An 18,027-nucleotide genomic window follows, 5' to 3' on the forward strand; every position below is an offset into this window, starting at 1 on the left:
TGGCAACACTGAGTAAAAACCCTTTTTCTGTTTATTTAGTATCTATTTGGCTGTGTTAAGTGACTTATTGAGGGTGAGTGGCTGCAGCTGACTAGTATTTTCTAAGCAGGAATGGACCAAAGCAAACCCCTGTCCCAGACCCCTGAGAGACAATGGAATAGGGACTCTCCAGCTGAGCCTGTCTCGTAGGTCTGTGGAGGAAGGAAAGAACTCCCACCTCAAAGGAATAGAGACATGGTTTATTCTGGAGTGAACATGAGTGATCATGGCCCAGGAACACAGATGCAGGGTTTTCCTCCAAATACCACATTCCAAAGAGGTAACAATTTCATTAACTTTTTATAGTAACGGGACAAAGAAAGTCATAAAGTAACACACTTTTCAAATTAAAATAATGTACATGTTCATATATTTATTCATATATTCATATATGAATTCAATATATATTCTCATATATTTGTTTTCAAAATAAAATAATGTACATGTTCAAATACATAAGTACATCAAGCAGATGGGTTATAGCAGAACAGGGAGGCCTGAGAGAATTATTAGATATTTGGTTGGTAGAAACTAGGGGTCTATTCATACATTCCCAAAGGGTTTACATAATGGTGACAAGAGTCAGCTCATGCAGAGAAGAGAGCAATAGGTGGTTATTAATGGAGACAAAGATGGCCAAGACAATTTGGCCCTGGACTTGGCAACATCCCAACCTTCCCACATCACTGAAGTTCTAGTCAGTCCATCAGCCTCTGCAGACACAGCGTCTTTCCAGAATTTCTCAGACTGTGACCCCTGGGTATAGACTGTGACCTCATGTCTAGTAATACACACACACACACACACACACACACACACACACACACACACACACACACTATTTTATAACCATTACTATGGTTGTATTTATATCAGTTTACCTTTGTCAAAAATCATTACGCTGTATACTTATAATGAATTCATTCTAGTTTATGCTAACTGTACTCCAATGGGCAGATTTATTTCAATGCCTTTAAATCTATGAGGCAGTGTGAAAATATATTTCAATCTGAAGAAATCCAAGGGCACTGGTTCAGGACACGCAGGAAAAGAGATATGAAACACTGTCGCGAAGCCCGTCACTACTGGACCTCCGACTTCTGCATTTCAAAGTCTGGTGGCTTTTGTGTTGGTCCTTAAAGTTTAAATTATTTGGCAGACATCTTCACCTGGGTTTCCTAAGCCATAATCACAGTGGCCGGCCCAACCGTCTGGGGTCAGCGATCTCCCTGAACATGTAGCTGGGTTGCCGGTGCTAGTCCCTTTTTCCTGACCTTGAGTGCCTCAGCCTCCACTCACTTCCCTTCCCAGTCTCCACTCACTTCCCTTCCCAGTCCTTCTCTCTGGACTTGCATGATTCCCCAGACTTAGACGGACTTTTCCATCTTCCCTAACAACTCAGCCTCCGTGGACTGCCTGGCTAGCCTTAATCTTAGATGATAAAAGAGCCAAGGAAGGTTGAAACATCAAACAGTTTATTCCCCTTTTAATCCATCATGTGGATCACGTACAAGCTTCAGGTAACAACGACACGGTGGCACAGAAGCCAAGGAAAGCAGTGGGAGGGATCGCACACCCCGACTGGGACCGGTGTCACAGAAATACCAGACTAGTGATGTTGGTCAACTTCTTCCAGTACACAAAGACTAGCTGGTGCACACTCACTTCTGCATTTCATCTCAAATATCTCCATCCTGGTTTATAACTTCCTATAACTTTTTAAAAAGTGCTGCATGTTCACTTACTGGGACACTGGAAATCTGAAAATGGGAGAAATGTCTGTGTGAACAGCTGGACCCTGTGTCACTCAGCATATGGGACAAACACCGCCCCTAACCTGTGAACAGTCCCCTCAGTCCCCGAAGCAGACACAGTTGGGGCGAGTCCTCAGTGGAAGCCTCACGGAAAGAAGCGTGTATTCGACCCGTCACTTAGGTAGACAGCCTTACCAAAGATGACGATGTGCTCTGTGAAACTCAGCAAGTGAGTTCAAGCTCACGAGACTCATCAAAGCCAGAGCCGTCTCCTGGAAACCCCTAAGACACACGAGTTCTGAAAAAAACAAAAGCAAAAACAAAAAACAAAACGAGAAAGCCCGTACCAAACCATACAAAGGAGCAACTTCATTTTTTTTCCACTTTCATGGAGGAGGAAATCGAGATTAACCACTGGACAATGATCCCCTGTACTTCCTTTTCTGTCAACTCGTGCTGAAGGTTCACTTCCGATCCTGACTTCCTCAAACCTCACCTGTTGACTCCCATGTGAGTAGCTTGGTTTTGCTTTCTTTCCTTTTTTTTTTTTTCTTTTGGTGAGCGGCACCTTCAAGTTACCATCCCCAGCCTGGCCCTCATGCTACCTTGGCTCCTGCTGTTGATCTGTGGTGAGTTGGGCAACTGGGAGTGGGGTCTGGGATCTGGGACCTCACTTCTTGAAAAGGTGTTGATAATTATAGGACTAAGTTTCTGCCTGGGGATGCTCATGTTGTCTCTGTCTCTCTCTGTTTCTCTCTCTCTCTCTCTCTGTCTCTCTCTCTCTGTCTCTCTCTCTCTCATACACAGATATGCGCACACATGCTTGCACACGCACACACACACACACACACACACACACACACACACACACACACACACACCACACAATGTAGGCAACAAATTGGTCTCTCAGTTCCTTTTCTTCTATCAGCATTACCTTTTTTTTATTAGGTGTCAAACCTTAGTACTTCTCATCACCCCTCCACATCCCATTGTACTTAACGGTTAAGTTTATCTGGTGTCACATATCGAAACGACAAGATTATTTATCCATCATTAATAGGCCGACTCCTCACGGGACTCAGATTCTGCAGTTTGTCACCACACCTCAGGATGCTCTTCCATCTCTCTCCTACTGCACTGTCAGATGACACATTTCCATGTGTTTCAGCTGTGTGCAGACAGGCGAGCAGTACTTTAAAAAAGGCTTACCTGACTACTGATCACCATGGAACATGGGAACCAAACCACAGACCTTCAGCTCTGCTGGAGAACCTCATATACAGTCTACAGCCCCGTTTTTCCACTCATGAGACACATTATATCTTCTCATTTCTCCTCAAACTTAATCCTTTTTGGTCCCACTTTATAACCTTAATACTTTATTCAAAAAGTAAAAATGGCAAGAAGAGAAGTCTCCGTATTTCTACTCTCCTGTCTACCAGCTACCTACATGTCTTCTTGTGCCATGAATACATCTTGTCTCAAAGACAGGAGTCCCTGCTTGCTCATTCAAGACCCTCCTCCTGCCTTAAAATTTTTCTCCTCCACTCAAATGTTTCTCCACTCCAGCTTATTCCCATCAGTGCAGGGGCTTGCTTGGAAATCTTTTTCCTCATTCACACACCATTTCTCTTTCTCCCTTCTCTCTGCTCTCAGTGACGGTTCACTTTGGTACACATCCCCGGTTCTTTCTTTTTTAAAACTTCATTTTTAGTGAGACTGGCCTTTCTGAGCTCTTGAGTTTCCTTTCCCAGATGCTTAGGGTTGCATTGTCCGAAGCACAACCAAAACAATGAACATCTCTGTCTCCTCAAAAATCCCTCCACACTGCCCATCTCGTCCCGGGAGCTCCTCTCTCATTCTTGGTCCCGGCCGCTGTTCAGTTATTCCAGGTCTCTCTTCGTGAACTCAACCGTCTGTCCCCTCCACTCCTTGAAATCATTCTTGCTAACATCATCCACCACGTCCACGTCACGTCGCCCAGAGGTCATTTCTGTTTCCTGCTTCCGTAGCCTCTTGGGAGCCGACCGACAGTCGATCATTCCTTCTGCAGGACACTTTTCCCTTGGTTCCAGAATGCCGTGTTCTTCTGTTTTCTCTCTGCTTCACGCCTGCTGCTCTTAGCTCCTTTGCCGAATTGAATCTGTCCTCGACATGTTGACAGCCTTAAGTGGATACCAAACTTCATCCGTAGTTTCTTCTCCAAATGTACACAGCTTTATCTTTAATGTGCCATGTGGTCTAAACTTAAGCTTATCTCACCAGCTTTGGCTTATTCTTTAAATAGTAGCCAGTGGCTAGTCGGGTGTCTACCAGACATCCTAACCAGCTTTCTAGATTTCTATGTCTGTCACCACTACCTACACTAAACCTACCCATTTTTTCCCATAACTTTTCTGTTTCAATAAATGTCATCACCATTTTTCTAGTTGCTCTGGCCAATTATTCAGAAATAGTACTTAACCTCTGTCATCCTTTCTCTTCCTCTCTCCTTCCCTTCCTTCCTCTCTCTATTCCTCTCTCTCCTTCCCTTCTTTCTCTCTCCCTCCTCCTCTCTCTTTCTCTCTCCCTCCCCCTCTCTCTCTCCCCCTCTCATCCTCTCTCTCTCCTCCTCTCATGCCCACTGTCCTCGTGGTTGCTGTTCTGTACCAGGAGCACTCTGAGGGTCCAGACTGTCTGAAGCTTCAATACAACTTATTTTTCATTTGAGCACTACTCTCTGAAATAATGTTCTATTTTATGAAAAACTTTAAAACTAAAATACAATTCTATCACTTCCCCTTCTTTATCCTCACATTAACCCTCACACATTAATAACCTTTTTTGATCATTATTGTTCCATACATGTTCATAAATAGATAACTACAACCTGTTGAGTCTTGTGTGTATACAATTCCAGGGCTGATCACTTTGTATTGAACAACCAATTAGGGGACTCCTCCCTGGAAGAAGATATTCCTCCACACACACTCAACAATCATTATTTGCCTGAATTTCTTTGTCTAGGGGTAGGGACCCATGACATTTTCCCTTTATGCATTAGCATGTATATTTATATTGTCATTGTTCAGGTCTTCTTTAGGCAGCCATATCGTTGAGGTGTCATGGGTCCCTGTTATTTCTTGGATACACAAGTTCACAGCAAACTTTCTGGCCTTCTGCTCTTACAATCTTTTTGCCTCCTCTCCTGCAATGTTCTCTAAGCCTTAGGTGCCAGAGTTGTCTCCCACCACAATGTAGATTCCTTCACAGTCAAGTATTCAAGAGTATTTCTTTATGAACAAATACATGAATAATGTTTTCCTGCTGGCTATTTCTGATTGCTTGCTACCACCTGAGGAAGTAACCATTCAATTAAGCATTTAACCAAGTAGGATTTCAAGCTAAGCACAATAAAAATAATTAATAATTAGGAGAACATCTTGGTTAGCTGTTAAAGAAATTGTAGGCACTATTCTCAGTGCTCGGTGCATGCTCGCTTGTCTCTCCAAATCACATCTCGATCTCACAGAAAAGAAAGCTAAAACAGAGGAGAAACACACTTCCCAGGTCCTCGTGGCTTGTAAGAGGAAGAGAGACTATCATATCTCTACTATCTAGTGACAAAGCCTGCATTTTCCCCAGAATTTCTCCTTCTTGACCAATAATATCACCAAAGGAGAGAACATTTGAAGAACTCCAATTCTTCTCTGAACCCATACCTCCTCTGATGAGAAGTTGGTAGGCGTGAGGCCCCACGCCTTGAGACTGAGACCTTTACTCCCCTTATTTGACCTTGTTACACCTGGCAGAGGGTCCAGAGATGAAACTTAAGATGTTTAAGAGGAGGAGAGAATAGAGAATAAGGTCAGAGGGACAAACTGACAGGGGTTAAGAGCGAGGCTGTCATCCCTTCATCACAGAGAAAAGGTTACTGACAATTTCCTTATAACCATCAAAAGGACCATGTGTTCTTTCTGGATAATATAGACTACGGGGAAAGAATCAGAGAAAGAAGGAAGGAATTTGGGGCTAGGGATGTGGGGAAGATGGCAGGAGGGGGGAAGAAGAGGGCATTGTGGGGAAGGCACAAGGGAGGAGAGGGTGGGCACTGTCAGGATAGCCCTTTGGAGAAGTGTGATGATGTGTCTGTGGAACGTGCTGCTCTGGTCCAGCCTGTCCTGGTTTCTTTTCCAGCTCTGCTCTGTGAACCCGCTGGTGAGTTGTGCTTCCCAGTCTTCCTCGCAGCCCAGGAAGTACCTTGTCACCCCAGTCAGCACACGAGACGTGTGGGTGACTGAACAGCCATGCCTGTCCAGGACACAAACTTCAGAGACTCTTCTGGGCACAAGCTGTGACCTGTGTCTGCCCAGCCGGGCGAGCTGGTCTGGAACCACCTCAGCACAAGTAGGGGAATGTCACGGTCACACAGAGGTGGCAGGAAGCATCGAAGATTTACGTTAGAAGGAGTCTGTTCTTCAGAGGCCCCCGGTCCCCACTGTGCTCTTTGGGGGATACATCCCCGATGGCCCGGAAGATGGAATAAAAAAGTCACGGAGCACAGCACTACAGTTAGTTCCCCAGCCACAGGCAGATTCCAACAAGATGCTCCCTCTGGCTACTTCTAGTTCTGCCCTATAGTTGTAGCTGTTTGGTTCTCTCTCTCTCTCTCTCTCTCTCTCTCTCTCTCTCTCTCTCTCTCTCTCTCTCTCTCTCTCCTGGCATATGCAAATTTAATTGATTTTCTTACCAGAAGGAATTTCCTCTGTGAAACTTATGCAAATTTACCAAGTATGACCTGATCTCTTGCACACAAACTATTAACCACGAGGCTAAAAAAAAGATTGTCTGGTGCACCCAGCAACACAGGACCAGAGGTCCCCCGCGGTCAGGGGGATCAGAAGACTCTGGTCTTCTGGGTCCCTCGCTGATATGCAAATTTAACTCCTTTGTGCTGATGCTGTGTGTGCTGAGTGCCTGGTTTCCCCTTTCCCTCTCAGCCCAGGCTCTCCAGCATAGCCTACAGAGAAATACAAAGCCACATCAGGGACAGGGAAATGGTTGGTTTACATGTTCTTAAGGAATTCTCAGATGCTTGAGAGTCCTACACAGCACAACTGCGGACTCTTGCAGTGAGGCGGGTCCGGCTTCTGGCTCTTTTTTCCACTGGCCCAGCCAGGAAAGAGGCCTGTAGGTGCCTACCACCTTTCTTCCTCAGCTCAGTTTCAAATGCTGTGAAGTTTATCCGTCCTCTGAGGACCATAGATGTCCACGGAGAGAAGATACAGGGTATTCCATACCCAGGGCAGATGCTAACTGTAGGTGTAACTGCTACCTAAAAGGGTTCTGCAAAAAAAAAAAAAAAAAAAAAAAAAAAAAGCCTTCTTGCAGGAAGGATTTGAGGTTATAGACACTGAACCAGGTATCACCGGGGACTCAGGGTATTTTTCATCTGGTGAAGAGAGAAATAGTTTCTCTTAGGAAAACTAGAAAAGTCCCCCAAATTGAGAGACTCTGGAGGTCAGACAGATTCCCGGAGAAACTGGGCTGATAGGACAGTGAGGAAGATAAGGGAAGAATGAAGCTTCAATCATCTTTACATATTCTGAAATGAGCCTTTAAAACCCCAAAGCACGTACCCCTAAGACTTAAGACATGGATTAAATTTTCATCTCATCTCATGGATTCTAAGGAGGTTTGTATAGAACTTCTGAGCCAAGGGATCCGGGCTGTGTGGATGATGGATTCAGGGAATTCCCAGGCGCGTGTTCTCCCTTTTCTCCATCAGCAACTTCAACAGGAGGCTCAGAGAAGAGTCAACAGAGAACTGAGCCTCCCCCACCACACCGAGGCCTTGTTTTCATGGTGTTGCTTCCATGACAACCGATTCCCCAGGATCCCAGTTATGTCTTTGAAAGTGATGGCATGGGTCTGGGATGTCAGGGCAAGGGGAACCTTTCTTCTTTATCAATATGATTTAAAACAAAGGTGAAAGAAAGGGGCTGAGTTTTAGCTCTATGGTAGAACATTTGCCCAGCATCCATAAGGCTCTGTCACTGTGATTCCCAGTACTGTCAAAATAGAAGGAGGAGGAGGAGGAGAGGAGAAGAGGAAGGGAAGAAGGGAGGAAGGGAGAGCAGGGAAAAGAGAAAGGAGGGAGAGTTTACTAGAACTTTAAGCTTCACTGTATCCAGCAAGAGTCTTCAATATACCTGCTCTGGCATAACTTTAAAAATTATACCAGAAACTTAAAAAAGAAGATAATGAGATCTAAGCCACAGGTAAAGGTTGCCCGCTGGAAGCCCTCCAGGAGGAGCAGGGTGGGTTCTCAGCAAAGGGAAACTCGTGGCTATGAGGGAGGTGTTGGGAGAGGTTGTCTGTTCTCCTGGCTGGGAACACAAAAGATGCCTGTTCATGAACAGTGCCCTGGAATTTGTGTTTATGTCTTTTCTCTAGATCTGGTTCTACAGCCTGTGCTGGAATTCAGTCCTTCCCATCCTGTAGAGGGGCATTCCATGACCCTGACCTGCAGGGTCCAGCTTCTTGCACAGAGGCCGTATATTCAGTTCCGGTTCTGCTTCTTCGGTGATGGCCGGGTTCTTGGGTCCGGCTGCAGCAGCTCCCCAAAGCTTCAGATCCCTGCCGTGTGGAGGAAAAGCCCAAAGTCTTATCGGTGTGCAGCTGAAGCGACAGCCCAGAAGGTCACAAAGTGGAGCCTGACAACCAAGATACCTGTGCAGAGTGAGTGTCTGCACCTGCTCTTCCAGAGTCAGAGCTGGGTAACAAAAGAGCAGAACAGGATGTCTCCCGCGCTCCTGAGAAGTAGACATTGGGAGGAGCTGCCAGCTGCCCTGGTCAAGTAGCAAGGAAAGGCCTTGTGGGAGGAGTGTGTAGAGTGTGTTATTGGAGAAGAGTTTATGGGAGATACTACAACCAAAAAAAGCCATGTTTTATTATCCTGTACCATATGATCCCATGTCAGGGTCGATCATCAAAAGCAAATCTCCAGTACCTACAAAGGGTTGGATGGTCTTAAACTTGCTAAAACTTCAACATTGGTGAAATAAAATCTACCCCAACCTGTAAAAACCTTGATCAGCTCACACATAGCAGATCCTCCTCCAGTACTTCGTACACGTGGTGTAACTGACCTCTAGGACTGCGGGAGGTAATGACAGCCACACAAATGGAAATCAGATCTAAGAGAAGTTGAGTCATGTGCTCAAGCACACGCAGCAAGAAAGAGTTGGAAAGAGTATTCGTAGCCCAGCAGTTTGATTTATAACTTGGACTTGAAATCACTGTAGGGGAGTAGAAATCATGCTATCCCAGGGTGGGAGGTGACATCGCATACTCTGCGGTGGTGAGAGAGTACTTTTCTCACTCTGTGACTATCAGCCAGACCTAAGATGATTCCGAGTCAGCAGAAGACCAGCCCCAGTGTGAGCTATTCAAACCCCTGACTTTGCCAGCAGCCTTTGCTTCCAGGACCAGGACACACACCCCTCTCTGCTCCCTACTCAGGGTCCCCTTCCTCATCTTGTGTTCCCGCAGGAATCCCTGTCTCTGATGTGAACCTGGAGACCCGGCCCCCAGGGGGATGGGTGATGGAGGGAAGCAAACTGGTCCTCGTTTGCTCAGTTGCTAATGCCACGGGAAACATAACATACTTCTGGTACAGAGGGGCCCTGGGTTCAAATCTGGAAACAAAGATACAGCACTCACTGACGGCAGAGTTTGAGATCGTGGAAGCGAAGAGCAGCGATGCTGAGCAATACTACTGTGCAGCTGACAATGGCTTTGGCCCTGTTCTCAGCGAGCTGGTGGACATCACTGTCAGAGGTCAGTGACGCAGCTGCCACCTCGCAGCCAGCATCCCACACCAAGCGCCACACTCCCCTGGGCTGCCTTTAGCGACGTCCGTGGGGTTGAGCCTCTAGGGAGCAGGCAGAAATTATGGGTCTGTTTGCCCCATCAAGGTACCTTTCTCTAATTGTTCACTGTTGATCAGTTCCAGTGTCTCGCCCTGTCCTTACCTTTGGGGACTCTGGAACCCAGGCTGTGCTGGGGGACGTGGTGGAGCTTCACTGTGAGACCCTGAGAGGCTCTCCCCCCATCTTCTACCAGTTTTATCATGAGAATGTCATTCTGGGGAGCAGCTCAGCCCCCTCTGCAGGAGGAGCATCCTTCAACTTCTCCGTCACTGCAGAACATTCTGGAAACTACTTCTGTGAGGCCAGCAATGGCCAGGGTGCCCAGCGAAGTGAGGTGGTGACTCTCAACCTAACAGGTATTGTTCTGGCTTTGGGACTCTCAGGGTCAGTGACTCTTCCCCAGCATCCTGGGACAGCTTCAGAGTTTTCCAGGGGGTGTGTCGTCAGGGGCGGGGCTTCTGTAATCAACTCGGGGCAATGAACATGAGAGGGGCGGGGCTTCTGTTCACGTTGCTGGCAAGGGCGGTGAGCATGAGGGAGAGGCGTGGAGGACGGAGGAGTTTGAGTGCCTATCTTCTTTCATCAGTGTGAGAAGCAAGGGTACTCTAGATAAACAAGGACACCCTCCCCCATGAGGAGCAGCCCTTGAACATAACCCACACACGAGATGTCTGTTTTCCAAACCCCTACCCCTTCCCTACCGGAGCTCAGGTGCAGACCTCTCGTCAGTGCCCATTGAGGCTGGAAGCAGTCACCTCTCCTCAGGGGTCACTGAGTGGCTGCTTGGCTGTCTGGGCCCCATCGCCATGGCCCTAATATTTTGCTACTGGCTCAAGAGAAAACTAGGTTAGTAACTTCATATATTCAAATTTTGCTACTATAACCTTTTTTCCCCCTCTGAAACAGGACTGCATTTGTGGCATGCACACAGCAAAGTAAGTGCATGCCCTAGCTACCTTACCTGCATGTCTTCTTGCCAGCTTTCAAAGCCTGCTAAAGCACCGTTTTTAGGAAAGGTCTTTAATTTCACCGGCTGATATCCTGCTCTTCTGTGGGTAAATTTTTATATAGAACGTAACTATTTTTTTAAACTGGAGCAGAGGAACACTTGACCGCTCACTCTGGCTAGCTCTAGGCCTGATGTCAGTGCAGCAGTCTTTCCAAGGGCACTGTCACAGGCTTCTCCTTCTCCCTGAAGTACAATTCACATCCCTACGGGTTCTGATCATTCCTGGAGCTTTCTCACCTTTTGGATAAAATGTTGTTTTTCTCCTGAAAGTCTCACCTGGTAACATAGTCAACAATTGCTCTCCATTTTGAATTTTTAAGTTACTTTCCGAGTTTATCACAACCCATAGATTCTCATGTATTTATGTTTCACCCTGGTCTCCTAGTCTCCACTGAGCAAGTTGAAGAGAGTTAGTAGAGGACAGTGTGAGGCAATTCAAACCTCATTGAATTCCAAGCTTTCCCAGCATCTTTGGACACCTCTTCCCAGCTGTAACTGGGCCATGGCAGCACCTGGCTCTGAGATTCACCAGGGTAGTTACAAAATTCAAAGCAAAGCATGTAACAGATGCAAGGTCCCAAATCCTGTTTCTGGTACTTAGGAGTTTGGGGGAGTTGTTGACTTCCAGCTTTGGGAAGTTGACTTAACTCTTCTGGACCTGAATCGCCTTAGTTGTGACAGAAAGACTCCATAAGTGTCTACCAGATGTCCGCTGGGGATAACACCATCCCAACTGAGCACCACAGGGCAGGAGGACCATGAAAGTCGGGCTCCGCTGATCTGTGCTCTTGTTTGTTTGTTTTTTTTCTGCCTTGCAGGAAGACAACGGGATGATCCACTCAGGTGAGGGCCCTGCTTTCTCTGCTGATGGTGGCAAAAATGCACTTTTTCTGCTTTTTCTGCTGATGGTGGCAAAAACGCACTTTTAAAAAGTTATTTATTTTTTTGAGAGTATAGTATGATTACATCATCCATCCCTTTCCTCTCTCCAAACACTCCCATACACCCCTCCCTGCTCTTTTTCAAATTTGTGGCCTCTTTTTCCTATTGGTTGTTATTATATACATATATGTACATGTATATGCATATGTATTTCTAAAGCTAAATGCAACCTGCTCAGTCTGTATATTGCCTGTATGCTCGTTCCCAGGGCCAACCATTTGGTATTGGATAACCAACCGGCATGTTGCTCCCCAGGGGAGAGCTTATCTCCCACTCTCAGAGTTCCTTAGTAACCTGTAGTTCTTCATGCACAGCCTTTCCCTGTCCACTTTAGTATGTCTGGTTTTGTCATCTCTGCTCAGACAGTCACGCTGGTGAGACGTTATGGGTGTAGCTTCTGACATTCCTGGGAGACACAGTCTCACTGCCAACTTCCTGACCCTCCGGCTCTTAGAATCTTCCCACCCCCTCTTCCACGCCATGTTCCCGAGCCTTTGGTGCAGGAGTGTTTTGTAGATGTATCCGTTGGGAATAGACTCCACAGCTCTGCATTTTGATTGGTTGTGGTTTTCTGTGGTGGACTCAGTCTGTTGCCGAGAGAAGGTTCTTTGTTGAGGGATGAACTCATCTATGGGTATAAGGACAAATATTTAAAAATGTCGTTAGGAATGATGCTGGTTTAGTCAAGTGGTGGTTGTATGTTCTCCTCTAAGATTGATGACGTCACTAGCCCTGAGTACTGCTAGCCACTCCTGGGCCTTTAGGGTCATCTTGCCACACTGGTTGTTGTGGTTCATAGGTGCCTTCCCTGGGTAGGACTGTTGGTTGCTTCCCTCCTTAAGAAACTTGCATGGTGCCTTCTGGTACGGTGAAAACTTACTTTTAAAGCCATACTGTCCTCTCCTGTGAGCCGCTTCCCTGTTTCATTGAACTGAAAACTCACTCCTGAGTCCCCTCAGTGGCCACGTTGAACACTAGTTTGCTATTTCTCTTTCACTGTTTTCTTTCAATTATTTTGCACTTTTCTCTAATGCTTCCTTCCAATGCCTCTGCAGTTACTGTCTTTTGATTTCTTTTGGTCTGTTCGTGCAGTCTGCTTGCTGACAGCAGAGAGGTTTGAATAAAGGGAAAGACTCGAAAAGTCTCGAAATTCTGAGACTCGAAAAGTAGTTTAGGACAGATACGCTCTACACATCCACTATGCGTCTCTGAAATGCAAGACAGAAAGTAATAAACACACTGAAAATGCTGTTGGTGAAGTTCGCTAGAAGCTTCCAGAAGGAAAACATTTCTAAAATGCTCGCTGGTTCCAAACTTAGCTTGTGCGTTGTGCACACCAACGGTAAACACTCATTCCACACTCCCAGGGCGTAGCACGTGCATGGCCGTTTCCTTTTGTTCCTTCCTCAAGCTGCTTGCTCTGGCCAGCGATCTATTTCTTCTGAGAAGAACCAGCGTTTCTTTACTTAGTACCCAGCCCTGTCCTGAGGGACTACTAGTCATGCTGCCTCTGCCTGGTAAGCAGTCAGATAAGGAGAGGGGCGGCCATGGCTCAGTAGTAAAAAGGATCAACTTCCAAGACACTGGCTTCTTCCTCACCCTTCTGACAAGGGCCTGGCAGCTTAAAACAAGGGCCTTGTAGGATTCCTCTCCTTCCAATAGTCCCCTGCTGACAGACTGGCTCAAGTTCAAGGCCTTATGAGGACACACTAACACAACAGTTGTAGGCCCGTCAGACATCCAGTCTTTCTTCGACTGACCAACCCCCGATGAGGGGAGGACAGTCCTTCAGTGACTTAAAAAAAAAATCAGCCCTCAAGGAGAAGCTGGACGTCAGCTTTTCAAGCCTCCCTCCGCTCTGCTGAGGGTCTTTCTCCGTGTGCCTGCTGTATAGGTGTGTGTTTCCTCGGCCCTAGTAAAAGGCCTTTCTTCAACTGCTGGGTCTGTCTTCTGCTGTCTGAGGTGTTCACCGTTTCTCTGCTGTTAGCTGTTGCACTCAAGGTTTTTCCTGCCTTTGGATTCTTGAACTGACAGAGAAAATGAACCCGATCAAGATCCCTAGATGGTAACACTTACCTGTGTAGGCGATATCATAGTGAACCTGTAACCCCTGGAACACGTGCTATGGGGCAGCACCACAGAGCCCCATTCTGCCCACGAATGAGGCTTCGGCTTATGCCACACAGCTGTAACTTCCAGCTGTTCATTTTTCCATGACTTAGTATCCTGTGCAGGACCCTTTCCCTCACATTTTACAATCTCAGACAGTCACGTCAGGAGCATCTGGGACGGCATGTGTTTTGTGCTTGCAGGAGCCCTCCTAGGCCTGTGTTCCAAGAATCCAGCTACCTCAACTCACCTGACCCAAGGCAGCTACAGTCCGTGTATGAGAACGGTGAGGCTTCCCAGTGACCTGAGTCAGCATGGCGCAAGCTGGAAGGGAGGCCGTCCAGGGTGCTGTCTGCTCGCCAAAGCCGATTCTGCCACAGCCTAGTCCCCCTACAAATACGTGACTCACCTGCCTTTGAGTTTTGGGAGGAGGTGGGTGTGGAGTAGGTGAGAGAGCGGGAAGGAAGGGCTGATTCAATGTGTCTCCCTTCTTGTTTCAGTGAATGTTGTCAGTGGTGAAGACATTTACTCACTGGTGTACCATACCCAGCAGGAGATGGAGCCAGCAGTGGGTAAGACTTGGGATGGATTGTTCTCGGACTTTTGTCTCTCCCAGTGGCTCTGCTTGACAATATGGCAGTGTTTGTGTTTAGAGCTGACTGGAGGTATCACTGCAGTTACTTAGAAACTGACCGTTGTCTGGAAACGGTGTCAAGTAGAGCACAGTGCTGTTGTTAGGATGGCCTAGTGCGCGTTTCACGTGGCCTGCTTTTAATGGCAACCCAAAGATGACAGCGTCTGCCGAGTGGCCCTACAGGTCCCTTGCAGCGCCTCACTGTGGCTGCTGCTCTTGTCCCATCGTATGCATGGTAGGCCCAGAAGAGGAGAGAGGTATCAAAGTGTCTCCAGTGCCAGAAGGGCCACCCACCCCAGGCTGCCCGTTCTTCTGTGGACATTAAGATAATCGTTCATGAGATAGAAAGGAAGACAGGAAGTAGTGTTGGAGCTCAGTCTATGGAAAACAGACTGGAGGAGAAGCAAGCTTCACTAATGGGGGGGGCGGTTGTAAAAGATTAAATATGAGTGGAACCTCACAGTGCTTACTCATTCCTCCACAGCTCAGCACATGAGGACACACGGAGCAAGTGAGGTAAGCAGGGTCTCCACTGTTCTCTGTGTGCTTTCTCTGTTCCCTCTGGAGACCATCCAGTGCTTTTCCACAGTATTGCTACTTAGGAGGAGGAAAAAAATACCATGGTCCCTTATCTACCAGCACAGTAGAGACAAAAATCATTTAGTTATAACAATAATCACCGCATGAGGGAGTTTTGGAGGCTTATGGGCATATTTTTTTGAGCGGTGTGCTGGTGTGTAGTTCAGTCATGGTTTATACTTATTTTAAAAGTTCTATTTATCTGAAAACCTCTATCCTAAAATACTGCTGAGCTGTATAGCCATCAACTAGAGCTGTATACCTAGGAATATAAAGTGAACTAAATTAATACTGAATAATACTAAATAACTAATGTTTCCTTTAAAAACAGGCCTTGTGAAATATGATTTGTATTATGGAAAATTCATAATTTATAACTCCTGGATAATTCATGATATCCACGGTGGGGGCAGAGAGGTGGTAAGAGTTAAGCGCCTTACTGCTCTTATAAAGGACCAAAACTCAATTCCAGCACCCACCAGCTTACAACCACCTGCCTCTCCAGCTCCAGGGGATCCAGTGCCTTCTTCTGGTTCCCATGGGCACCTACATTCATGTGTACATACCCACACATAGACAACACATATATGCACCATTTAAAAAATTCTGAAAGCCATCCATGATGCTGCAAAAGTACTTTCTGAATTTTGGGTGTTTTGACTATATTCCAACAAGTATTGCAGGTGCTTTGCAGTTTTGTCCTGCTTAGGGTGGTCTCTGGGCAGAACTCTAGTCCTCAGAAGACCTGAGAGCAGTTTAGTTTATTCATTCCAATGTCTCTCAACAATGACTGTTCATAGGGTTGTTCAGCAGGAACACCTCTAGAAGCCTGTGGAGTGACAGGCTCCTTTGACAATGGGGCAGGAGGCCATGGGCTTCCAAGAGGCTCCTTTTAAGGTGTTACGGTTGCACATGACAAAATCCAGGCTGACTGGGAAGAGGCCCAGTGGAAGACATGTTCCTCTGTCCTCTCTTCTTTGGTCCTTCCAGGTCTCCTCTGACATCTATTCTAAGGCACGGAAGATAAACATTGCAGATGTGGACTATGAAGACCCTATGTAAAATAATGGGAACAGCAACTGTGAAGTGCTGTGAGAAAGCCAAAGGCCTGATGTGGACTCCAGGGATGCTGGGAGAGGATAGTTTGCCACTACACCTTCCCCACAGGCTCCCCTTCACAAGATGGCTCCCTCACCTACCCAGTGTGAAGCTGGCACAAGTCCTAAAGAAACAAGCCAGGAAAAAAAAAAAAAAAGAAACAAGCCAGGAAAACCAACTTAGACCCAGAAGCTGGAAAGATTTGCTGGTGGCATCTGGTTGTCGCCCATTCATGTTGGAGCACGACAAATTGCCTGCTGACTTTTATTTACAAGAGGAAAAGGGGGCAATGAAAGCAACTGAGGGCTTGGAGCAGAGAGACAGCACGACTTGAGAGGCACAGAGCCAACGACGTCAGCGACTTGGCAGGAGGACTGTGGAGAGAGCGGCGCTTTCTCTGTGCACTTAGCCTGTTTCCACCTCAGATACCTGACCCTGTGTGCTTTGAGTCACTGTCATCAATTTAGAATTAAAGCACAGTTGCAAAAACTTACCGTGACTACACTTAATTTTAGCGACAGATTTTGTGTGTATAGGCTGAGCTAACTCCTCTCATGTTTGTAATAGTTGTTGAAAGGTTCACCGAGTTCTAAGTTTTGAACTTCATGCAGCTTTTAGACTAAACTTTAGGAATATATGGATACAGCATTTAGACTAAACAACTTTATGAATATATGGATACAGTGTTTCTTCCTGAAGTGTCAAGCTCTCTGAAAACATGATCATTTGGCTTGAAGTCTCTGTTTCAATTTTAAATCAATTACATATTCGCATTTATATATTAAAACAATTTAGAAATAAAGTGAAAAGTAAAGTCTTTGCTATGAGATACCACAAAATGGTAACCACTATAAAAACGTAGTCTGTATTATTCCAGTTTGTGCACAAACACTTGCTCTTGCATATAAATACTAGATAATCAAAAGCATAGCTGCTTACTCAAGTAGCTGAAACATGTCCATGTCTGTATGTATAGCTATTACACTATTTTAAAAGACTGCGGAATATTTATATCATAATAGATGTATTTTCCTTTTACACAGTAGTAAATCTATGCAACCTAAAACTGATTATTTAAATTTTTATCATTTTAACCTTTTTTATTTTTGAGACAGGACCTTGCCATGTAGATCAAATTTGCCTAGGATTTGAGATTCCCCTGCTTCAGTCCCCAGAGTACCGGGTCTACAGGCGTGTGCCACCACACTCTACTCTTTTTAACAGTTTTAAATGTATGGTTCGGGGACGTCATCTACGCTCACATTCTAATACCTTTCACCACTGGTGGACAAGAAAGTTGTTTCAAAGTTTCATATGATAAATGTTCTCACATTTACACCCTCCTGTGAAATTATCTGATTTGGAAATCTGGAATAACACACTGTTACTAAATGCTCCTAAATTTCTCTGCAGTAAATCTGTATAAATCTTATCCTGAGACACCATATCTCCTTCTCTCCCAAGAGATTCCAAAGAGACTCTGTAGCCTGGAATATTACTCCCTCAAAGTGCCCGCAGAAGACAAGGTTATCCGTATCGGAGCAGCATGGTTTGGAGTTGTGTCCAGTCTATTAGGTCCCAAGAGCAAGCTTCTGCAAACATGTGTAGACTCTCTCGAAACCCCTGTGGCAGAATGGTGCTGGTGACTATATGTGGTACTTTGAATAAGAATGGCCCCATGGGCTCATAATTTGCTCAGTCACCCGGAAGTGGAACTCTTCCATAGGAAGAAAGGAGATGTGGCCAACTAAGTTCTCTTTCTTTCAGGCTGTGGATTAAGATATAGCTCTTAGCTACGGCTGCAATGCCATGCATGCTGCCATGTTCCCCACCATGATGGCAATGGACTAAACCTCTGAAGCTGTAGACAAGGCCCCAATTAAATGGTCATGGTGTCCTTTCACAGTAATAGAACAGTGACAAAGACACTGAGGGTTAATGTTGGCT

The 18,027-nt window shown here is 46.0% G+C and overlaps 1 protein-coding gene across 1 annotated transcript; it reads left to right on the forward strand.

Annotated features, from left to right (window-relative positions):
* The first annotated feature begins 1,913 nt into the window (after positions 1 to 1,913).
* LOC102917316 (Fc receptor-like protein 1) lies at positions 1,914 to 17,146 on the forward strand. Its single transcript, XM_076574364.1, has 11 exons — positions 1,914 to 2,422; positions 5,973 to 5,993; positions 8,232 to 8,516; positions 9,330 to 9,617; positions 9,787 to 10,065; positions 10,421 to 10,555; positions 11,537 to 11,561; positions 13,973 to 14,055; positions 14,270 to 14,341; positions 14,888 to 14,919; positions 15,973 to 17,146. Exons 1-11 carry the CDS (start codon positions 2,392 to 2,394, stop codon positions 16,042 to 16,044), a joined length of 1,323 nt encoding a protein of 440 aa, XP_076430479.1. The 5' UTR covers positions 1,914 to 2,391; the 3' UTR covers positions 16,045 to 17,146.
* The last annotated feature ends 881 nt before the right edge of the window (positions 17,147 to 18,027 follow it).

The sequence above is a fragment of the Peromyscus maniculatus genome, chromosome 6 (genome assembly GCF_049852395.1).
Source record: "Peromyscus maniculatus bairdii isolate BWxNUB_F1_BW_parent chromosome 6, HU_Pman_BW_mat_3.1, whole genome shotgun sequence".
In the NCBI taxonomy this organism is placed as follows: Eukaryota; Metazoa; Chordata; class Mammalia; order Rodentia; family Cricetidae; genus Peromyscus; species Peromyscus maniculatus.

Bases quoted from the DNA above. Each gene is read 5' to 3' on its own strand.
- LOC102917316 (XM_076574364.1), top strand. From the start codon at position 2,392: ATGCTACCTTGGCTCCTGCTGTTGATCTGTG. The intron at 10,066-10,420 runs GTATTGTTCTGG...ACCGGAGCTCAG, and splicing joins GGTGACTCTCAACCTAACAG to GTGCAGACCTCTCGTCAGTG. The intron at 11,562-13,972 runs GTGAGGGCCCTG...TTGTGCTTGCAG, and splicing joins CAACGGGATGATCCACTCAG to GAGCCCTCCTAGGCCTGTGT.